Genomic DNA, 25,088 nt, shown 5'->3' on the forward strand with positions numbered 1-25,088 from the left:
ATGGATGAATCAATTTGAATGAATGAATGAATCATAGGGTTGGATGAATGAGTAGGGCGGAGCGAGCGAGTGAATGAACGAAGTTCCAACGCAGCAAGGCCCGGGCAAGATGGCGGCGTCGCGGCCGTTGCCCCGCCCGGGGCTCGGCGCGCATGCGCGGTGGGAGCGGGCCGTCGGCTTGGGGTGAACTGGTCGGCGGCTGCGGCCCGCTGAGGCCCACCGTCCCCTCAGGCCCGGGGCGCCATGTCGTCGTCGTCGTCGTCGTCGTCGTCGGGCCCCGGGGCGGCCCCCGCCGGGGGTCTGTCGATGTTCCGCTGGCTGGAGGTCCTGGAGAAGGAGTTCGACAAGGCCTTCGTGGACGTGGACCTGCTGCTGGGCGAGGTGGACCCCGACCAGGCGGACATCACCTACGAGGGCCGCCAGAAGATGACCAGCCTCAGCTCCTGCTTCGCGCAGCTCTGTCACAAGGCGCAGACCGTGGCGCAGATCAACCACAAGCTCGAGGTGGGCCGACGCCTCGGGAGGAACGATTCGTACTATTATTATTATTATTAACAATAATAGTAATAACGATGCTGTGTGGTAAAATCATAATGATGCTCTTTGGTAAGCGCTTACTAGGTGCGACGCACTGTTCTGAGCGCTGGGGAGGTTCAGCTTGGCCCACCGGGGGCTCACAGTCTTCATCCCCCTTTTACAGATGAGGTCACTGAGGCACAGAAGAATAATAATAATGGCATTTATCAAGCATTTGCTATGTGCAAAGCACTGTTCTAAGCGCTGGGGAGGTTACAGGGGGATCAGGTTGTCCCACGGGGGGCTCACAGTCTTCATCCCCCTTTTGCAGATGAGGGAACTGAGAATAATAATAATAATCATCATCATAATCATAATAATAGCATTTATCAAGCATTTACTATGTGCAAAGCACTGTTCTAAGCGCTGGGGAGGTTACAGGGGGATGAGGTTGGCCCACGGGGGGCTCACAGTCTTCATCCCCCTTTTGCAGATGAGGGAACTGAGAATAATAATAATAATAATAATAATAATAATAATAGCATTTATCAAGCATTTACTATTTGCAAAGCACTGTTCTAAGCGCTGGGGAGGTTACAGGTGATAATAATAATAATAATGATGCTATTTGTTAAGCACTTACTATGTGCAGAGCACTGGTCTAAGCGCTGGGGAGGTTACAGGGGGATCAGCGTGGCCCACGCGGGACTCACAGTCTTCATCCCCCTTTTAGAGGTGAGGGAACTGAGAATAATAATAATAATGATGATGGCATTTATCAGGCATTTACTATGTGCAAAGCACTGTTCTAAACGCTGGGGAGGTTACAGGGGGATCAGCTTGGCCCACGGGGGGCTCACAGTCTTCAGCCCCCTTTTGCAGATGAGGGAACTGAGAATAGTAATAATAATAATACAGATGAGGTCACTGAGAATAATAATAATGGCATCTGTCTAGCATTTACTATGTGCAGCGCACTGTTCTAAGCGCTGGGGAGGCTACAGGGGGATCAGCTTGGCCCACCGGGGGCTCACAGTCTTCATCCCCCTTTTGCAGATGAGGGAACTGAGAATAATAATAATACAGATGAGGTCACTGAGAATAATAATAATAATAATAATAATAATAATAATAATAATAGCATTTATCAAGCATTTGCTATGTGCAGCGCACCGTTGTAAGCGCTGGGGAGGTTACAGCGGGATCAGCATGGCCCACGCGGGGCTCACGGTCTTCATCCCCCTTTTACAGATGAGGGAACTGAGAATAATAATAATAATAATAATAATAATAATAATACAGATGGGGTCACTGAGAATAATAGTAATAATAATGGCATTTATCAAGCATTTGCTATGTGCGGCGCACTGTTGTAAACGCTGGGGAGGTTACAGGGGGATCAGCTTGGCCCACCGGGGGCTCACAGTCTTCATCCCCCTTTTGCAGATGAGGGAACTGAGAATAATAGTAATAATACAGATGAGGTCACTGAGAATAATAATAATAATAATAATAATGATAATAATGGCATTTATCAAGCATTTGCTATGTGCAGCGCACCGTTGTAAGCGCTGGGGAGGTTACAGCGGGATCAGCATGGCCCACGCGGGGCTCACAGTCTTCATCCCCCTTTTACAGATGAGGGAACTGAGAATAATAATAATAATAATAATAATAATAATACAGATGGGGTCACTGAGAATAATAGTAATAATAATGGCATTTATCAAGCATTTGCTATGTGCGGCGCACTGTTCTAAACGCTGGGGAGGTTACAGGGGGATCAGCTTGGCCCACCGGGGGCTCACAGTCTTCATCCCCCTTTTGCAGATGAGGGAACTGAGAATAATAATAATAATAATACAGATGAGGTCACTGAGAATAATAATAATAATAATAATGATAATAATGGCATTTATCAAGCATTTGCTATGTGCAGCGCACCGTTGTAAGCACTGGGGAGGTTACAGCGGGATCAGCATGGCCCACGCGGGGCTCACAGTCTTCATCCCCCTTTTACAGATGAGGGAACTGAGAATAATAATAATAATAATAATAATAATACAGATGGGGTCACTGAGAATAATAGTAATAATAATGGCATTTATCAAGCATTTGCTATGTGCGGCGCACTGTTCTAAACGCTGGGGAGGTTACAGGGGGATCAGCTTGGCCCACCGGGGGCTCACAGTCTTCATCCCCCTTTTGCAGATGAGGGAACTGAGAATAATAATAATAATACAGATGAGGTCACTGAGAATAATAATAATAATAATAATAATGATAATAATGGCATTTATCAAGCATTTGCTATGTGCAGCGCACCGTTGTAAGCGCTGGGGAGGTTACAGCGGAATCAGCATGGCCCACGCGGGGCTCACAGTCTTCATCCCCCTTTTACAGATGAGGGAACTGAGAATAATAATAATAATAATACAGATGGGGTCACTGAGAATAATAGTAATAATAATGGCATTTATCAAGCATTTGCTATGTGCGGCGCACTGTTCTAAACGCTGGGGAGGTTACAGGGGGATCAGCTTGGCCCACCGGGGGCTCACAGTCTTCATCCCCCTTTTGCAGATGAGGGAACTGAGAATAATAATAATAATACAGATGAGGTCACTGAGAATAATAATAATAATAATAATAATGATAATAATGGCATTTATCAAGCATTTGCTATGTGCAGCGCACCGTTGTAAGCGCTGGGGAGGTTACAGCGGGATCAGCATGGCCCACGCGGGGCTCACAGTCTTCATCCCCCTTTTACAGATGAGGGAACTGAGAATAATAATAATAATAATAATACAGATGGGGTCACTGAGAATAATAGTAATAATAATGGCATTTATCAAGCATTTGCTATGTGCGGCGCACTGTTCTAAACGCTGGGGAGGTTACAGGGGGATCAGCTTGGCCCACCGGGGGCTCACAGTCTTCATCCCCCTTTTGCAGATGAGGGAACTGAGAATAATAGTAATAATACAGATGAGGTCACTGAGAATAATAATAATAATAATGGCATTGATCAAGCATTTGCTATGTGCAAAGCACTGTTCTAAGCGCCGGGGAAGTTACAGGGGAATCAGCTTGGCCCACGCGGGGCTCACAGTCTTCATCCCCCTTTTACAGATGAGGTCACTGAGAATAATACAGATGAGATCACTGAGAATAATAATAATAATAATAATAATAATAATAATAATAATAATGGCATTTATCAAGCATTTACTATGTACAAAGCACTGTTCTAAGCGCTGGGGAGGTTACAGGGGGCTCAGGTTGGCCCACGGGGGGCTCACAGTCTTCATCTCCCTTTTGCAGATGAGGGAACTGAGAATAATAATAATAATAATACAGATGAGGTCACTGAGAATGATAATAATAATAAGGGCCTTGATCAAGCATTTACTATGTTGAAAGCACTGTTCTAAGCGCTGGGGAGGTTACAGGGGGATCAGCTTGGCCCACCGGGGGCTCACAGTCTTCATCCCCATTTTGCAGATGAGGGAACTGAGAATAATAATAATAATACAGATGAGGTCACTGAGAATAATAATAATAATAATGGCATTGATCATGCATTTGCTATGTACAAAGCACTGTTCTGAGCACTGGGGAGGTTACAGGGGGATCAGCTTGGCCCACGCGGGGCTCACAGTCTTCATCCCCCTTTTACAGATGAGGGAACTGAGAATAATAATAATGATACAGATGAGGTCACTGAGAATAATAATAATAATGGCATTGATCAAGCGTTTGCTATGTGCAAAGCACTGTTCTGAGCGCAGGGGAGGTTACAGGGGGATCAGCTTGGCCCACGCGGGGCTCACAGTCTTCATCCCCCTTTTGCAGATGAGGGAACTGAGAATAATAGTAATAATACAGATGAGGTCACTGAGAATAATAATAATAATACAGATGAGGTCACTGAGAATAATAATAATGGCATTTATCAAGCATTTGCTATGTGCAAAGCACTGTTCTAAGCGCTGGGGAGGTTACAGGGGGATCAGGTTGGCCCACGCGGGGCTCACGGTCTTCATCCCCCTTTTACAGATGAGGGAACTGAGAATAATAATAATACAGATGAGGTCACTGAGAATAATAGTAATAATAATGGCGTTTATCAAGCATTTACTATGTGCAAAGCACTGTTCTAAGCGCTGGGGAGATTACAGGGGGATCAGCTTGGCCCACGCGGGGCTCACAGTCTTCATCCCCCTTTTACAGGTGAGGGAACTGAGAATAATAATAATACAGATGAGGTCACTGAGAATAATAGTAATAATAATGGCGTTTATCAAGCATTTACTATGTGCAAAGCACTGTTCTAAGCGCTGGGGAGATTACAGGGGGATCAGCTTGGCCCACGCGGGGCTCACAGTCTTCATCCCCCTTTTACAGGTGAGGGAACTGAGAAGAATAATAATAATACAGATGAGGTCACTGAGAATAATAATAATAATACAGATGAGGTCACTGAGAATAATAATAATAATGGTATTTATCAAGCATTTACTATGTGCAAAGCACTGTTCTAAGCACTGGGGAGGTTACAAGGGGATCAGTTTGGCCCACGGGGGGCTCACAGTCTTCATCCCCCTTTTACAGATGAGGGAACTGAGAATAATAGTAATAATAATACAGATGAGGTCACTGAGAATAATAATAATAATAATGGCATTGATCAAGCATTTACTATGTGCAAAGCACTGTTCTAAGTGCTGGGGAGATTACAGGGGCATCAGCTTGGCCCACGGGGGGCTCACAGTCTTCATCCCCCTTTTACAGGTGAGGGAACTGAGAAGAATAATAATAATACAGATGAGGTCACTGAGAATAATAATAATAATAATACAGATGAGGTCACTGAGAATAATAATAATAATGGTATTTATCAAGCATTTATTATGTGCAAAGCACTGTTCTAAGCGCTGGGGAGGTTACAGGGGGATCAGTTTGGCCCACGGGGGGCTCACAGTCTTCATCCCCCTTTTACAGATGAGGGAACTGAGAATAATAGTAATAATAATACAGATGAGGTCACTGAGAATAATAATAATAATAATGGCATTGATCAAGCATTTACTATGTGCAAAGCACTGTTCTAAGTGCTGGGGAGATTACAGGGGCATCAGCTTGGCCCACGGGGGGCTCACAGTCTTCATCCCCCTTTTACAGGTGAGGGAACTGAGAAGAATAATAATAATACAGATGAGGTCACTGAGAATAATAATAATAATAATACAGATGAGGTCACTGAGAATAATAATAATAATGGTATTTATCAAGCATTTATTATGTGCAAAGCACTGTTCTAAGCGCTGGGGAGGTTACAGGGGGATCAGTTTGGCCCACGGGGGGCTCACAGTCTTCATCCCCCTTTTACAGATGAGGGAACTGAGAATAATAGTAATAATAATACAGATGAGGTCACTGAGAATAATAATAATAATAATGGCATTGATCAAGCATTTACTATGTGCAAAGCACTGTTCTAAGTGCTGGGGAGATTACAGGGGCATCAGCTTGGCCCACGGGGGGCTCACAGTCTTCATCCCCCTTTTACAGATGAGGGAACTGAGAATAATAATAATAATACAGATGAGGTCACTGAGAATAATAATAATGGCATTTATCAAGCATTTACTATGTGCAAAGCACTGTTCTAAGCGCTGGGGAGGTTACAGGGGGATCAGCTTGGCCCACGGGGGGCTCACAGTCTTCATCCCCATTTTGCAGATGAGGGAACTGAGAATAATAATAGTAATAATGGCATTTATTAAGCATTTACTATGTGCAGTGCACTGTTCTAAGCGCTGGGAAGGTTACAGGGTGATCAGGTTGTCCCACAGGGGGCTCACAGTCTTCATCCCCTTCAAGGCCCTACTTCCCTTCAAGGCCCTACTGAGAGCTCACCTCCTCCAGGAGGCCTTCCCACACTGAGCCCCCTCCTTCCTCTCCCCATCCCCCCCCCCACCTTATCAAGCATTTGATATCCTTCCCCTCCCATAGCACCTGTATATATATATATATATATATATACATATATATATATGTTTGTATGTATTTATTACTCTATTTATTTTATTTGTACATATTTATTCTATTTATTTTATTTTGTTAATATGTTTTGTTGTCCGTCTCCCCCTTCTAGACTGTGAGCCCGCTGTTGGGTAGGGACCGTCTCTATATGTTGCTAACTTGGACTTCCCAAGTGCTTAGTACAGTGCTCTGCACACAGTAAGCACTCAATAAATACGATTGATTGAATGAATGAATGAATGAATCCCCATTTTACAGATGAGGTCACTGAGGCACAGAGAATAATAATAATGGCATTTATTAAGCACTTACTATGTGCAAACAACTGTTCTAAGCGCTGGGGAGGTTACAGGATGATCAGGTTGTCCCACGGCGGGGGACTCACAGTCTTCATCCCCATTTTACAGATGAGGTCACTGAGGCACAGAATAATAATAATAATGGCATTTATTAAGTGCTTACTATGTGCAAAGCACTGTTCTAAGTGCTGAGGGAGGTTACAGAATGATCAGGTTGTCCCACGGGGGGGGGGGGTTCACAGTCTTCATCCCCCTTTTACAGATGAGGTCACTGAGGCACAGAGAATAATAATAATAATGGCATTTATTAAGCACTTACTATGTGCAAACCACTGTTCTAAGCGCTAGGGAGGTTACAAGATGATCTGGTTGTCCCACGGGGGGCTCACAGTCTTCATCCCCATTTTACAGATGAGGTCACTGAGGCACAGAGAATAATAATAACAATGGCATTTTTTAAGCGCTTACTATGTGCAAAGCACTGTTCTAAGCACTGGGGAGGTTACAAGATGATCAGATTAACCCACGGGGGGCTCACAGTCTTCATCCCCATTTTACAGATGAGGTCACTGAGGCACAGAAGAATAATAACAATGGCATTTATTAAGCGCTTACTATGTGCAAAGCACTGTTCTAAGTGCTGGGGAGGTTACAAGGTGTTCAGGTTCTCCCACAGGGGGCTCACAGTCTTCATCCCCGTTTTACTGATGAGGTCACTGGGGCACAGCGTAATAATAATAATGGCATTTATTAAGCACTTACTATGTGCAAAGCACTGTTCTAAGTGCTGGGGAGGTTACAAGGTGATCAGGTTGTCCCACGGGGGGCTCACAGTCTTAATCCCCATTTTACAGAGGAGGTCACTAAGGCACAGAATAATAATAATAATAATAATAATGGCATTTATTAAGCACTTGTACTTCCCAAGCGCTTAGTACAGTGCTCTGCACACAGTAAGCGCTCAATAAATACGATTGATGATTTATTAAGCACTTATTATCTGCAAAGCACTGTTCTAAGTGCTAGAGAGGTTACAAGGTGATCAGGTTGTCGTCCCACGGGGGGCTCTCAGTCTTCATCCCCATTTTACAGATGAGGTCACTGAGGCACAGAGAAGTTAAATGACTTGCCCAAATTCACACAGCTGACAATTGGCAGAGTCGGGATTTGAGCCTATGACCTCTGACTCCAAAGCCCGGGCGCTTTCCACTGGGCCACGCTGCCTTAAGTGCTTACCCTGTGCCCAGAACTGTTCCCAGTGCCGGCATAAATACAGCTTTGTCAGGTTGGACCCAAGCCTTGGCCCACTCTTTATCCCCATTTTACAGATGAGGGAACTGAAGCCCAGAAAAGTGAATCGACTTGCTCAGGTCACGCAGCAGATAACAGAGGGGCAAGGGGGTCGGTGGGAAGAAGAAGAATAATTATGGTTCCCCTTAAATGCGTACCCTGTGCCCAGCACTGTTCTGAGCACCGGGATAGATACAGGTTGTCCCCATGTCAACCTGATTACCTTGTATCTACCCCAGTGCTTAGAACAGTGCTTGGCACATAGTGCTTAACAAATACCATAATAATGATAATTATTATTATACAGGTTTGTCAGGTTAGACCCAGGCCCTGGCTCACATGGGGCTCCCACTCTTTATCCCCATTTTACAAGTGAGGAAACTGAGGCCAAGTCAAGTGACTTGCCCAAGGTCACACAGCGGACACCTGGGGGGGCGAGGGCATGGGTGTGAAGGGGATTGAAGGGCGAGGGGTAGGTGGGGAGAAGAAGGAGAATAATCCTGGTTCCCCTTAAGCTCTTACTCTGTGCCAAGCACTGTTCTAAGCTCTGGGATAGATACAAGTTTGTCAGGTTGGACACAGGCCGGGGCCCAGATGGGGATCATGCTCCTTATCCCCATTTTACAAACGTGGGAACTGAGGACCAGTGAAGTGACTCACCCAAGATCATGCAGTAATAATAATAATAATAATAATAATGGTGGTATTTCCTAAGCGCTTACTATGTGCAAAGCATTGTTCTAAGCGCTGGGGAGATTACAAGGTGATCAGGTTGTCCCACGGGGGGGCTCACAGTTTTTAATCCCCATTTTACAGATGAGGGAACTGAGGCACAGAGAAGTTAAGTGACGTGCCCAAAGTCACACAGCTGACAATTGGCGGAGCCGGGCTTTGAACCCATGACCTCTGACTCCAAAGCCCGGGCTCTTTCCACTGAGCCACACAGTAGACAACTGAGGGTCGAGGGTGTGGGGGTGAAAGGGACTGAGGGGTGAGGGGGACCCCTGGCCCCCATCCTGCCTCTGGCCTGGAGCCTCAAATTCATTTATTCATTCATTCAATCGTATTTATTGAGCGCTTACTTTGTGCAGAGCACTGTACTAAGTGCTAAATCTGTACTAAATGTACTAAAATTTGTACTGTACTGTACTAAATCTGACAATTACTCTCCCTCCCTTCCAAGCCTTATTGAAGGCCCATCTCCTCCAAGAGGCCTTCCCTGACTAACCCCCACTTTTCCTCATCTCCCACTCCCTTCTGCATCGTCCTGACTTGCTCCCTTCATTTTTCCCCCCTCCCAACCCCACAGCACTGTCATTTTATTGTACTTCTATGTATCGTCCCTGCCCCCGACTGTAAGCTCATTGCGGGCGGGGAATGCCATTGTTTGTCATATTTTACTTTCCCTAGCGCGTAGTACAGGGCTCTGCACACAGTAAGCGCTCAGTAAATACGACTGAATGAATGAAAGGAGACTGAGAGGCAAGGGACTGGCTGTGAAGGGGTAGATGTGAAGGAGACTGAGGGGCGAGGAGGGGGTGGGCCTGAGTAATAATGATAATAATAATGAGACTGAGGGGCAAAGGGGTGTATGTGAATAATAATAATGATGGTATTTGTTAAGTGCTTACTACATGCCAAGCACTGTTCTAAGCGCTGGAGTGTCGCGAGGGGTGTGTGTGTGTGTGAAAGGGACTTAGGGGCGAGGGGGTGAAAGGAATTGGGTCTTAGTGGGTGAATATGAGCAGACGGCAGGGTTGAGAGGCTGGGAATTATGAGTTTTGGAAGAGGCCCGATGAGGGGGAATCCTAGGGAGAAGGGGAGTGGGGGAGCTCCCAGGGAGCAAAGTGGGAAGGTCATAAGAAAGGGGACTCCCAGGGCTGGGTAATCAGTTGATCCATCAAAGGTATTGATTGAGCCCCTTACTATGTTTGGAGCCCTGTATTAACTGCTTGGGAAAGTGCAGTGCAGCAGAGTTGGTAGAAACGATCCCTTCCCACAAGGGGTTTACAGTCTACCGGGGAAGTTGGGGCTCTCAAAGGTGCATGGGGATGGTGGGAAAGGGGATCCAGGGCCTGGGGAAAGGAGAAGGGATCTGAGGCCAGATTAGAGAAACGACGGTTCCTAGAAATGGGTGAAGCTCTGGAGCGGTGTGAAGAACCAGGTCCAAAATGGAATATGAGGAGAGGAAGCCAGGGGATTATTGCCCAGGGAGAGGGCGGCTAGGGAGGACGCTGGGCGTGGGGACTCCAGTTAGGGAGGCTCCCGCCATAGACTCCGGAGAGAATCATTTCCATCTCACCCTTCGTGCCGGACAACTGATGGGCCCTGATCTTCCTGTTCAGCTCCTCAAAGGGAATCTGAAACTTGTAGGGGCTTACCCCGTGTGGTGCACATTCGCTGTGTGGGTGCTGCACATTAGTCCCAATTAATTCCATCTCACCCAGAAAAAATAAAACTAGGTATTCCGTCATCTGTGCACGTGAGAATAAAAGACTCATTTTGTATGTGGGTAACCTGGGCGGTTGTTGTTAGAGCCATGATTGTGAACACCAATGTGTGTGACCTTCAACTTTCTGAAACCTTGTAGGTGCCCCTGTAAACCTGGTGTGGGCATGGATTGACTCTTGCTGAATTGTATTTTCGAATCGCGTAGCACAGTGCTCTGCACACAGTAAGCGCTCAGTAAATGTGATTGAATGAATGCCCCCTGCCCCTCAGCCCCAAATTGCCTTTCCTTGTGGTGGTGTCATTAATTGGACAAAACCAGGCTCATCTTTGTGGACCACATGGTAATTTAGGTGCGTGATTTTTCAGTAGAATTTCATTCGGTTTGTAAGAAAATGTGGTTGGGTGTAAGTACCTTTCACAGTGTTCTGTCCACAGGTACTCAGTACACACTGCAATTACTAATAATGAGTCCTGTCGACCAACGGAGGCAAATTGCCCAGGCCGTCTCTTGTCGGGAGCGTCCCAAGGAGGCCCTGTTAACTCCATTCATCAGCCCAATGGTTCAGGCAGCGGGATTTCCATCTTTGAACGTCCTTCGGTCCCCGCCTGCCGAGGATCGTCCACCCCGTGGTATTCTGGTTTAGCCCATGGAACAAGGATTCCTTGTTTAGCCCATGGAACAAGGAAGTGGTGGCAAGGACCCTGATGATGACCCGGGCTTGAAACACTCTCATCCCCACTCCCCATTTCCTGGGCAGCCACTCTCCACAGCCCCATTCAGCAGGAGGAATGTGATTCCCCAAGGCCAGAGCCAAGAGACGTTTCCCGTATGGTTTTAATAATAATGGTATTTGTTAAGCGCTTACTATGTGCCAAGCACTGCCTACTCCAAGCACTGGGGTAGATACAAGCTAATCAGGTCGGACACAGTCCCTCTCCCACGTGGGACTCACCGTCTTAATCCCCATTTTACAGATGAGGTAACCGAAGCCCAGAGAAGTGAAGTATTTTGCCCAAGGTCACTCAGCAGAATGGTGGCGGAGGCAGGATGAGAAACCAGGTCCTTCGGATTCCCAGGCCTCAGGCGTAGTCCCCAGATGGAGCACATTTTTATGGTGTTTGTTAAGCGCTTACTAGGTACCAGGCACGCAGTTAAGCGCCGGGGAAGATTCAAGCTAATCAGGTCGGACAAAGTCTGGGTCCTACAGGGGGCTCGCAGTCTTAATCCCCATTTTATGATGAGGTAGGAGAAGCACAGAGAAGAGAATTGATTGCCCTAGGTCACACAGTGGCTGTAATTTTATTTATTTGTCTTGATGTCTGTCTCCCCCACTTCAATAGTAATAATAATAATAGTGGCATTTATTAAGCTCTTAACATGTGCAAAGCACTATTCTAAGCGCTGGGGAGGTTACAAGGCGATCAGGTTGTCGCACAGAGGGCTCACAGTCTTAATCCCCATTTTACAGATGAGGTAACTGAGGCACAGAGAAGTACAAGTTGGCAGCGTAAAAGGTTATCTGTGAGTTAATGGAACTGGTGGTAGCAGTAATAATAGTAATGATATTAATTGTGATATTTGTTAAGTGCTTAACATGTGCCAGGCACTGGGGTGGATACAAGCAACTTGGGTTGGACACAGTCCCTGTCCCACATGGGGCTCCCAGTCTCCTTTCTCATTTTACAGATGAGGTTAGAACAGTGTGTGGAACATAGTAACTGCTTAATAAATGCCATCATCATTATTATTATTGCCCAAAGTCACACAGCTGACAATTGGCGGAGCTGGGATTTAATAATAATAATGATGGTATTTATTAAGCGCTTACTATGTGCAAAACACTGTTCTAAGCGCAGGGGAGGTTACAAGGCGATCAGGTTGTTGCACGGGGGCTCGCAGTCTTAATCTCCATTTTACAGATGAGGTAACTGAGGCACAGAGAAGTTAAGTGACTTGCCCAAAGTCACACAGCTGACAATTGGCAGAGCTGGGATTTAATACTAATAATGATGGTATTTATTAAGCGCTTACTATGTGCAAAGCACTGTTCTAAGCGCTGGGGAGGTTACAAGGTGATCAGGTTGCCCCACGTGGGGCTCACAGTCTTCATCCCCATTTTACAGATGAGGTCACCGAGACACAGAGAAGTTAAGTGACTTGCCCAAAGTCACACAGCCCACAGTTGGCAGAGCCGGAATTCGAACCCATGACATCTGACTCCAAAGCCCGTGCTCTTTCCACCGAGCCACGCTGCTTCTCACTTTAGACTGTGAGCTCCTTGTGGCCAGGGACTGTCACTGTTTATTGTTCTGTTGTACTTTCCCAAATGCTTAGTACAGTGCTCTGCACACAGTAAGTGCTCAACAAATGCGATTGAATGAATGATTGACAAGTGGTGACAGGATTAGAACCCAGCTCCTTTTAACTCCCAGGCCCTCGCGCTACCCACTTGGCCACGCTGCTTTTCACATCCCAGTTTAAACTGCTGTTCCTTTCCGCGATAGGTGCTTTGTTTCATTTGAGGTGCGTTGAGGAAAAGGGAAAAGCAGTGTGGCGTAGTGGAAGGAGCACAGGCCTGGGAGTTAGGGGACCTGGGTTCTAATCCTGACTCGGCCATGTGCCTGCTGTGTGGCCATGGTTAAATCACTTCTCTGTACCTCTGTTCTCTCCTCTCATCTGAAGAATGGAAATTAAGACTGGGAGCCCCATTTGGGATATGAATTGAGTCCAACCTGATTAGATTGCATCTACCTCCATGCACAGTAAGGTGTCTGGCAACTATAAGCACTTCGTCATCATCATCAATCGTATTTATTGAGCGCTTACTGTGTGCAGAGCACTGTACTAAGCGCTTGGGAAGTACAAGTTGGCAACATATAGAGACAGTCCCTACCCAACAGTGGGCTCACAGTCTAAAAGGGGGAGACAGAGAACAAAACCAAATATACTAACAAAATAAAATAAATGGAATAGATATGTACAAGTAAAATAAATAAATAGAGTAACAAATATGTACAAACATATACATATATACAGGTGCAGTGGGGAAGGGAAGGAGGTAAGATGGGGGGATGGAGAGGGGGACGAGGGGGAGAGGGAGCACTTAACAAATGCTATTTTAAAAAAGGTAGGGGGAGGGGGAATGGAGTATGTAGGAAGGAACCAAGTTAGACTGGGAAGGGACAGGAAATTCTAACTACTCTGAGATTACCAGAACTCATGTAGGTGTGTTCCTGCTCAGATAATTAAAATCAAGGGTTAGGCCCCCGATTTAATCAATCAATCAATCAATCGTATTTATTGAGCGCTTACTATGTGCAGAGCACTGTACTAAGCGCTTGGGAAGTACAAATTGGCAACACATAGAGACAGTCCCTACCCAACAGTGGGCTCACAGTCTAAAAGGGGGAGACAGAGAACAGAACCAAGCATACCAACAAAATAAAATAAATAGGATAGAAATGTACAAGTAAGATAAATAAATAGAGTAATAAATATGTACAACCATATATACATATATACAGGTGCTGTGGGGAAGGGAAGGAGGTAAGATGGGGGGATGGAGAGGGGGACAAGGGGGAGAGGAAGGAAGGGGCTCAGTCTGGGAAGGCCTCCTGGAGGAGGTGAGCTCTCAGCAGGGCCTTGAAGGGAGGAAGAGAGCTAGTTTGGCGGATGTGCGGAGGGAGGGCATTCCAGGCCAGGGGGAGGACGTGGGCCGGGGGTCGACGGCGGGAGAGGCGAGAACGAGGTACAGTGAGGAGATTAGCGGTGGAGGAGCGGAGGTTGCGGGCTGGGCAGTAGAAGAAGGGGGGAAAAGAAGCTTTAGAAATGAAACTTTGAGAGAGTCATAACTATGATAATGACTCCATGGCAGGTTTTCCCTAAGAAATCATTATTTACGGGCCCTTTGGTGGATTGTGGTTAAGGTTATGTGGTGTTGGCACTATTGTCAGTCTGGAAAAAAACAGTGTTGTCGTTCTAGAATTGCTTTTTGTGGACAGTCAGACCTGAAGAAAACTGCTTCTCAATCAATCAATCAATCGTATTTATTGAGCGCTTACTATGTGCACAGCACTGTACTAAGCGCTTGGGAAGTCCAAGTTGGCAACATCTAGAGACGGTCCCTACCCAACAGTGGGCTCACAGTCTAGAATAGTGGGCTCACAGTGTAGAATCTTCTCAGTGAAGCGGGGTAGGAACTCTTCCATCCTTTTAAAATAATAAAAAAGAAGTCAAAGCAACTATTCAGTTAGAATTTTATAGATGTGTCAGTATCCTTTGAAGAGTGCATCTTTTCCATTCTGTTAGTCATATCTGCTCTTGTTCAGCAGATGGTGGGAAGGAAGTGGCTTGCTGATGGACTCCCACTCCCACGAAAATGACATTTTTAATTTGTTGTGTACTGATGACATGGTAAGGTTCGTGGAAGGTTTCCCTACCTTGTTAATTTTTTAAGTGGTTTAATTTCTGCTGTCTTTTGGAGTTCTCTGCCTTTAAAAATAAATCATGTACTCAGCTTGGAGAAACACAAAGAACAGACTAAATTGAATTGGAAAGTGCTCTTATGAAGATGTATATTAGATGCAATCATGGGGACATGCTGAGAATAAAGAACTTTTAAACGTGAGGACATAAATTCTGGTTTCTGGTTAAGGAAACTGTTTAATCAGTGATGCTTTTAAAGTCAAATTTAGAAGCTAATTTTGTAGAAAAGATCATTCAAAGAATGGGAAGTAGGGCTTAATTGCCCCCATCTTTGTACATTCTGGAAGAGTGTTCAAAGCTGCCATAAATTGCATAGAGATGTTTTCCTTTCTCAAATTATAAATATATATTCTGAGTCCTGAGATTGTAGCTTATCTGGTAAACTACATTGTAGTGTATTTCTGGAGGCAAAAAATAAAATTTGGGTCTTCAGAACATGTTTTTAACATGAATTCCAGCCTGACAATGACAGTTTTTAAGTTAATTTGTGCTTTAAGGGTAAAGGCAACTGAACGTTAAAATAGGCCAGGGGCAAGTTGAATATTGGAAAGTAATCACCACTGTCTTATTCCAGTTGGCCTTGAGAGATGATGTTGTATTGTATTCAGATTAACAGTGTTTGGCATTTCTTTGAGTAAGCACCCCCCACCCCCACCATGCTTGAATGCAGAGAAGACAGTCTTTAGCAGTGCTTTTCCATGTAGAACTATGGTATCCCATCTGCAGGATTTAACAATGATAATAATAATAATAATGATAATGGTATTTGTTAAGCGCTTACTATGTGCCTTGCACTGTTCTAAGCACTGGGATAGCTACAAGTTTATCAGGTTGTCCCACGTGGGGCTCACAGTCTCAATCCCTATTTTACAGATGAGGTAACTGAGGTACAGAGAAGTTAAGTGACTGGCCCAAAGTCACACAGCTGACGAGTGGCATAGTCGGGATTAGAACCCACGACCTCTGATTCCCAAGCCTGGGCTCCTTTTCCACTAAGCCATGCTGCTTCTCTGATTTCAGAAGTTGGCCACATAATGGCAGTGGGTTTCCAAACCTCTAAGGACTTTGTGCCTAGGAAAGATTAGCTGGTCTTTTTAAAGCACGACTGCCCTCTTTTATTTCATATTACCAAATTTGAATGAACCCATGGGTGCCAACTTGTACTTCCCAAGCGCTTAGTACAGTGCTCTGCACACAGTAAGCGCTCAATAAATACGATTGAATGAATGAATGTATATGTACTATGGAATCAGCTGGTGCTTGATTTTGCACATATGCTCAGAGCTGGGTGGCTTTAGCAATCAGTTCTTTTTTGTGCTTTTATAAACAGTTGATATACTTAGCTTTGAAAATACTTTAGAAAGACCCACCTACCCCAAAATGCATTTGTCCTCCACCTTCTTAAAGAAAGGTATCTTCGAGCTTTGTTCCTTATCACTACAGAAGTTGGAAGTAAAGAATCAGTCAGCTTTTCAACATGCCCTTTAATGGGAAGTTGACCCTGGCCAGAAAACCTCAAGAGAAAACTTGGGGAAAAAATGTGGAGGAAGAGGTTCATTCATTCATTCATTCAATCTTATTTATTGAGCGCTTACTGTGTGCAGAGCACTGTACTAAGCGTTTGGGAAGTACAAGTTGGCAGCATAAAAGGTTATCTGTGAGTTAATGGAACTGGTGGTGGTGGTAGTAGTAATGATAGTAATGATATTAATTGTGATATTTGTTAAGCGCTTAACGAGTGCCGGGCACTGGGGTGGATACAAGCAAATTGGGTTGGACACAGTCCCTGTCCCACATGGGGCTCGCAGTCTCCATCCTCATTTTACAGATGAGGTTAGAACAGTGTTTGGAACATAGTAACTGCTTAATAAATGCCATCATCATTATTATTATTGTTATTATTGTGAGGTAACTGAGGCACAGAGAAGTGAAGTGACTTGTCCAAGGTCACACAGCAGACAAGTGGCGGAGGCAGGATTAGAACTCACAGCCTTCTGACTCTCAGGCCCGTGCTGTATCCACTATGCCATGCAGGACTACCTGCGAGGACTACATGGATGTTTTAGACCAAGTCTTTGACATGCAAAGAGCTCACAGTCTAAAGAGCTGAGGGTGGAGGACAAACACATTAGAGAAGAGAAAGGGAGAGGCCGTATTAACTTAAAATGAAGGTTGTAAAAATAACAATCGTTCATGACTGACTCTAGGAGACAGATGTTGGTATCATGAGGATCCTGGCAGGGCTGAAATATCATAACCATCTCCACGTTCAAAGCCCATTCCCTTATGCGTAGCCCTGTTTTGCTCCCTTTATTCACTCCCCCAGCCAACTTGTACTTCCCAAGCGTTTAGTACAGTGCTCTGCACACAGTAAGCGCTCAATAAATACGATTGATGATGATGATAACATTTTTGTACATAGCCATAATTTATTTATTTATATTAATGTCTGTCTCCCCCTCTAGACTGTAAGCTCCTTGCGGACAGGGAATGTGTCTACAAACTTTGTTATATTGTACTTGCCCAAGTGCCTAATACAGCACTCTGCACACAGTAAGCTCTCAGTGAGAAGCAGTGTGGCTCAGTGGAAAAAGCCCGGGCTTTGGAGTCAGAGGTCATGGGTTCAAAACCCTGCTCCACCACTTGTCAGCTGTGTGACTTTGGGCAAGTGACTTAACTTCTATGTGCCGCAGTTACCTCATCTGTAAAATGGGGATTTAAGACTGTGAGCGCCCTGTGGGACAACCTGATCACCTTGTAACCTCCGCAGCGCTTAGAACAGTGCTTTGCACATAGTAAGCGCTTAATAAATGCCATCATTATTATTATTAAGCGCTCAATCATTTGAATTTGAGTGCTTACTGTACATAGGGCACTGTACGAAGTAAACACTCGGGTCTAGAGAGGGATGCAGACACTAAGGTGAATAAATAAATTATGGAGGTGTACATACGGGCTCAATAAATATGATTGACTTCTAGACTGTGAGCCCACTCTTCTAGACTGTGAGCCCACTGTTGGGTAGGGACCGTCTCTATATGTTGCCAACTTGTACTTCCCAAATGCTTAGTACAGTGCTCTGCACACAGTAAGCGCTCAATAAATATGATTGATTGATTGATTGAGGAGGCAGGCAGGAGGTAGGGGTTGGCCTCAGTGGTCCTCGACTGATTCTGAAGCATCAGTTGGGGGAAGTTTGGGGTTGCACGCTTTGATGCTTCCGCCCTACTCTGCTCTACCGAGGATGGAGCTGGACTTCTTCTGCTTGGGGCAGGATGCTGGGGATGGCACCCTACCCTGCCCTGCTGGACCCTAGAGCTCTAGCATTTTCTCAGGTTAGTCTTAGAGTGGATTTGTCTCAATCAATCAATCAATCAATCAATCGTATTGAGCGCTTACTGTGTGCAGAGCACTGTACTAAGCGCTTGGGAAGTACAAGTTGGCAACATATAGAAACAGTCCCTACCCAACAGTGGGCTCACAGTCTAAAAGACACCAAGTGACTCCTGCCCTAGAGAGAAAGTCGAAGAGGGGAGTCCCTCTTCCTCCCCTGGTTAGAGCTCTGGAAAAGATGGGGCTTGCAGGTTTCCCAGGTCACTCAGCATTCTGGCATCCCAACAGTTTCAGGAGGCACTGACAGCAGTGAGGAAGTTGGGGGACATGGACAGAGGGAATCGGAGTAGGACTCAGGAAGAGAGAAGTAACATGGATCAGTGGGAAAGGACGTGGGTTCTAATTGTGGCTCTGCTACTTTGCCTGCTGGGTGACCTTGGGCAAGTCACCGAAAAAAGTGGTGGCATTTGTGGAAAGAGCCCAGGTTTGGGAGTCAGAGGACGTGGGTTCTAATCCCGCCTCTGCCACTTGTCTGCTGCATGACCTTGGGCAAGCTACTTAACTTCTCGTTGCCTCAGTTCCCTCATCTGTAAAATGGGGATTAAGACTGTGAGCCCCACATGGGGCAACCTGGTTACCCACCCAGTGCTTAAGTAAGTGCTTAACAAATACCATCGTTATCTAGAATTGTTGGGTAGGGACCGTCTCTATATGTTGCCGATTAGTACTTCCCAAGCGCTTAGTACAGTGCTCTGCACACAGTAAGCACTCAGTAAATACGATTGAATGAATGAATTTGTTAAGCACTTAGGATGTGCCAAGCACTGTACCTAGCACTGAGGCAGATACAAGATAAGCAGGTATTCACTCATTCAGTTGTATTTGAGTGCTTACTGCGTGCAGAGCACTGGGTTAAGCGCTTGGGAGAGTACAATATAACAGTAAGCAGACACATTCCGTGCCCACAACGAGTTTACAGTTTTGAGGTGGGGAGACAGGCATTAAATAAATAAATTACAGACATGTACAGAAGTGCTGTGGGACTGGGAGTGGGGAGGAAGAACCGGAGCAAGTCAGGATGATGCAGAAGGAAGTGGGAGAAGAGGAAATGGGGTGCTTAGTTGGGGAGGGCCTCTTGGAGGAGGTGTCTCTTCAATAAGGCTTTGAAGCTTGAGTGGGGGAGAGTAGTTGTCTGTCAGATTTGAAGAGGGAGGACGTTCCAGGCCAGTGACAGGATGTGGGCGAGGGGTCGGTGGCGAGACTGGTAAGATCGAGGCATGGTGAGAAGGTTAGCATTTAGAGGAGCGAAGTGTGTGGGTAGGAGAGTAGCGAGGTGAGATAGCGGGGGCAAGATGATGGAGTGCTTTGATGCCAATGGTGAGGAGTTTTTGTTTCATGCGGAGGTGGATGGGCAACCACTGGAGTTTTTTGAGGATGGGGGTGACATGTCGCGAATGTTTTTATAGAAAAATGACCTGGGCAGCAGAGTGAAGTGTGGACTGGAGTGGGGACAGGCAGGAGGTAATATAGAGTCCCTGTCCCATATGGGGCTAAGGGGAAGGAGAACTGGTATTCCATCCTCATTTTGTAGATTAGGGAAGTGAGGCAAAGACAAGTTAAATGATCTGCCCAAGGCCTGAGACTCGCAGGCCAGTGCTCTTTCCAGTAGGCCACACTGCTTCTCACTTCTTACTAGGTCACTTGTGCCTCAGCTTCCTGATCTGTAACAAAGGGGGTTCGGTGCCTGTTCTCCCTCTTTAGACTCTGAGCCCCATTGGAGGCAGGGACTGTATCTGGCCTGATTATCTTGTATCCACCCCAGTGCTTAGTACTGAGGTTGGCACATAGTAAGGGCTTAGCAAATGCCACTGTTATTATAATAATAGCCATAATAATATGAAGATCTCAAGGAAGCCTTTGGTCTCCTTTCCCACAAAATATTTTAAGTATTGTACCAAAGTAGGTGTTAAAATATTGTTTTCAACCTCCATTTCCTTTCTGTATTTTAACTTTTAGACTGTGAGCCCACTGTTGGGTAGGGACTGTCTCTATGTGTTGCCAACTTGTACTTCCCAAGAGCTTAGTACAGTGCTCTGCACACAGTAAGCGCTCAATAAATACGATTGATTGATTGATTAACTGTAGCCATATTGAGCGGAAAATAGAAAAAACCCTCTATTCCAGCATACTATTCTAGTGCTATTCTAGAGTGCTTGCTGTGTGACATAATATTACTGTATTTAAGCCCTTACTATATGTCAAGCACTCTTGTAAGCGCTGGGGTAGATATAAATCCGAGGAAACTGAGGCACAGAGAAGTGACTTGCCCAAGTTCACACAGCGAGCAGCCGGCAGCTCCCAGGTCTGTGCCCTTTCCATTAGGCCATGCTGTTCTCTGTTTAACCAGAGAACCAGAAGGAACCAGAAGGACCTGAGTTCTAATTTCAGCTCTCTGCCCCTTGTCTCCTGTGTGACCGTGGGCGAGTCACTTCACTTCTCTGGGCCTCAGTTCCCTCATTCGTTATTTATTTTACTTGTCCATATCTATTCTATTTATTTATTTTGTTAGTATGTTTGGTTTTGTTCTCTGTCTCCCCCTTTTAGACTGTGAACCCACTGTTGGGTAGGGACTGTCTCTATATGTTGCCAACTAGTACTACCCAAGCGCTTAGTACAGTGCTCTGCACACAGTAAGCACTCAATAAATATGATTGATTGATTGATTGACTGATTTAAGCATCTCAAAACCACCGAGAGTCAGGAAAGAGAAAGTATCCTGTTCAGATGAGTCAGATCTTCACTCTGTAGCCTGTGCCCCAGCTCACTGACAGCAGACTCCACTTCCATCAATTTTAAGCCAATCAACCAACGGGGCTTTGGTCATCAATAATAATAATAATGTTGGTATTTGTTAAGCACTTACTATGTGCCAAGCACTGTTCTAAGCACCGGAGTAGATATACAAGGAAATCAGGTTGGCCCACGTAGGGCTCACGGTCTTAATCCCCATTCCCTTCAATATTTTTCTCGTGAACCTTCCAAAGTACCCCCAGCCCTGTTAACAGGCCCTGATGAGTATCTTTAGTTCAATGAAATTCACCTTTAATGTGTTACATGACAGGGAGATTGTTCCAAAGAAGTGTTTTTGTGGGGGCTCTAATTTCACAAGTAAAGCGACAACTGTGAACAAATTTCACCTGCTTTAGCTGTAGCGTTCGGAAAATTGAATCATCATGGGCTCGGGGAATAAAATAATAATAATAATAATAATAATAATAATAATGGCACTTGTTAAGCACTTACTATGTGCAAAGCACTGTTCTAATCTTGACAAGCCTCGTGAGAATTTTGAAGAAATGATTTTTTTGCTAATCAGTGATGTTGAGCGCTTTGTGAGAGCACTGGGCCGAGCTCTGGGGATTTTATTCTGTTTTTGTAAAACCCAAGTAAGTCTACCAGTTATTCAATCATATTGAGTGCTTACTGCGTGCAGAGCACTGTACTAAGTGCTTGGGAGAGTACAACAATAAACAGACACATTCCCTGCCCACGTTGCCACCAACCTTGGAGGCAAAATAATAATAATAATGATACTAATGGTATTTGTTGAGCACTTACTATGTGCCAGGCACTATACTAAGCACCGGGGTTCATACATGCCAATCAGGTTGGACATAGTCCTTGTCCCACATGGGGCTCACAGTCTCAATCCTCATTTTACAGATGAGGTAACTGAGGCCCAGAGAAGTGAAGTGACTTGCCCAAGGCCACCCAGAAGACAAGTGGCAGAGCTGAATTAGAACCCATGACCTTCTTATCCCAGGCTTGTGCTCTATCGACTACGGAAGTGACCAGGGAGAGGCAATCAGAGAAAGGCTAACAGGACTTGTTGGATTTGCGTGATTAAATAAAGAGTGGGACAAGAGGAGAATAAAGATGGATTGACCATACCATCCTGTAGGCCACCCTTAACAGCTGGGTGTACGTCTGTTCATTTCATTTGTTTACCCTAGTGGCTCCCTTTGTGTATGCATGACATTTATAATTAATAATAATAATGTTTATAGCATTTATTAAGTCCTTACTATGTGCCAAGCACTGTTCTAAACTCTGGGGTAGATACAAGGTAATCAAGTTGTCCCACGCAGGGCTCACAATCTTAATCCCCATTTTACAGATGAGGTAACTGAGGCCCAGAGAAGTTAAGTGACTTGTCCAAGGTCATACGGCAGACAAGTCATGGAGCCAGAATCAGAACCCAGGTTCTCTGACTCCCAAGCCCGTGATCTTGCCACTAGGCCACACTGCCCCTTTATGCCCTTACTATTGGTCTTTCTGTAAAACCGCTACCCTGCTCGTTCAAGCTCTCATCCTATCCTGTCGGGATTACTGTATCAGCCTCCTCCCCGATCTCCCATCCTCCCGTCTCTCCCCACTTCAATCCATACTTCACGCCGCTGCCCGGATCATCTTTGTGCAGAAACGCTCTGGGCATGTTATTCCCCTCCTCAAAAATCTCCAGTGGCTACCAGTCAATCTACGCATCAGGCAGAAACTCCTCACCCTGGGCTTCAAGGCTCTCCATCACCTCGCCCCTTCCTACCTCACCTCCCTTCTCTCCTTCTCCAGCCCAGCCCGCACCCTCCGCTCCTCTGCCGCTAATCTCCTCACCGTGCCTCGTTCTCGCCTGTCCCGCCATCGACCCCCGGCCCACGTCCTCCCCCGGCCTGGAATGCCCTCCCTCCGCACATCCGCCAAGCTAGCTCTCTTCCTCCCTTCAAGGCCCTAGTGAGAGCTCACCTCCTCCAGGAGGCCTTCCCAGACTGAGCCCCCTCCTTCCTCTCCCCCTCCTCCCCCTCTCCATCCCCCCGCCTTACCTCCTTCCCTTCCCCGCAGCACCTGTATATATGTATATATATTTGTACGTATTTATTACTCTATTTATTTTACTTGTACATATTTATTTCTATTTATTTTATTTTGTTAATATGTTTTGTTTTGTTCTCTGTCTCCCCCTTCTAGACTGTGAGCCCACTGTTGGGTAGGGACCGTCTCTGTATGTTGCCAACTTGTACTTCCCAAGCGCTTCGTACAGTGCTCTGCACACAGTAAGCGCTCAACAAATACGATTGAATGAATGAATGAATGTTTGTCATTTATGTTTGCCTGTCTTCCCTCCATTAAATTGTAAATTCCTTGAATGTTTTTTCCAGATGAACCCGCCTGAGTGAGAAAGGCCAATCTCTCCAAGTAACCACCAGCATTTATTTACCTGCCTCTAAATTATGAAGAACCATCGGTGTGGCTTTCACTTAGAAATCATTTATGCCCTACGATTCCATTACTCGGATTTGGTGTCTACTTACATGGGTATCTGTGATACTCTGCTGCAGTTACCTTGCAAAAGTCATGTGAGCCCGTTGTTGGGTAGGGACCATCTCTATATGTTGCCAACTTGTACTTCCCAAGTGCTTAGTACAGTGCTCTGCACACAGTAAGCGCTCAATAAACACAATTGAATGAATGAATGAAGGGCGGGGACTGTTGTAGCTCACTTATTTGTAATTTCTCCCTAGCAGCACTCTGCACACAGAGTGCAAGCCACCTTTTAACATTTCAGGTGTCTCTTGGTGCGAAAGCTACCTTAAGGAAATAAATCAATGCTTGAGGCAGGCCAGATAACGAAGACAATTGAAACATGGCAGAGCCAAATTTTTGAAATTAAAAAAAAGGATAGCCAATTGGTGGAATACAATTCAAAGTAGAATATCCAGTGTTTTAAATAGCTTCATGGCCATTTCGGTGTGTGCTTGTTTTAAGAACTATAATTCAGAACGTAAATTTCCCAAGATCGTATTCGTATCTACCCTCTTAGGTAAATTTTAGCAACTTCCCCTTTCACTGTAAACTGCTTTAAACTCTGCCTTTTTTTCACAACCTCCCCTTTTTCTTTCTTTATCCCCAGTGTTTATTTATGCAATGTCCCCAGGCTTCTGATCTCCACTAATAATAATAATAATGATAAATTGTTAAGCTTTTGCTATATGTGAAGCACTATACTAAGCACTGAGGTAGAAACATGATAATTAGGTTATCATAACACAGGGGGCTCAGAGTCTAAATAGGAGGGAGGGAAGGTATTGAATGCCCATTTTTCTATTGAGGGAACTTAGGCACAGAGAAGTGAAGTGACTTGTTCAAGGCCAAACGGCAGGATGTAGCTGGGGTTAGAACCCAGGATCTCTGACTCCCAGGCATGTACTCTTTTTACTTGATCATGATGTTTCCTATCGTCCCCTAAGTTAAACCTTCCTCTTCCCCCCAAAGCCCCAACCCTTTACCTCCTTTCACCATTGATCCCACTCTTCGCATACTAACCTTGATGAATCACATTCAGTACTCCACCTGGAGCAGCACTGGTTCAATTTCGTGAGTTCCCTACCAAAAAAGCAGAACCCCTCAGTTCAGAGTGAATAGGTATTAGAAGAGTTAGCCTCGGGGGTTATGTGCATTTTCAGAAAAAATCAAAAGGGAACAGCTTGTGAGCCATAAAATGAGAATAGGCAAACACCCCTGTAGTAGAGTCCTATGTGTTACGTCTGGTAAAAAGTCAATGAACCATGCAGTATTTACTTTATTGTGGTGTTGAAATTACCAACCAT

The 25,088-nt window shown here is 45.3% G+C and overlaps 1 protein-coding gene across 2 annotated transcripts in view; it reads left to right on the forward strand.

The window, feature by feature from the left end:
* The first annotated feature begins 219 nt into the window (after positions 1-219).
* The window catches only part of GOPC (golgi associated PDZ and coiled-coil motif containing), a 64,467-nt gene continuing 39,598 nt past the window's right edge, over positions 220-25,088 (forward strand). For both annotated transcript variants that reach the window (XM_038766823.1, XM_038766832.1), the window contains exon 1: positions 220-504. In XM_038766823.1, the coding sequence (XP_038622751.1) occupies positions 244-504 (261 nt within the window). In that variant the 5' untranslated portion in view covers positions 220-243. The remainder of the gene's footprint in view (positions 505-25,088) is intronic.

Source organism: Tachyglossus aculeatus, chromosome 2 (assembly GCF_015852505.1).
Source record: "Tachyglossus aculeatus isolate mTacAcu1 chromosome 2, mTacAcu1.pri, whole genome shotgun sequence".
Taxonomy (NCBI): domain Eukaryota; kingdom Metazoa; phylum Chordata; class Mammalia; order Monotremata; family Tachyglossidae; genus Tachyglossus; species Tachyglossus aculeatus.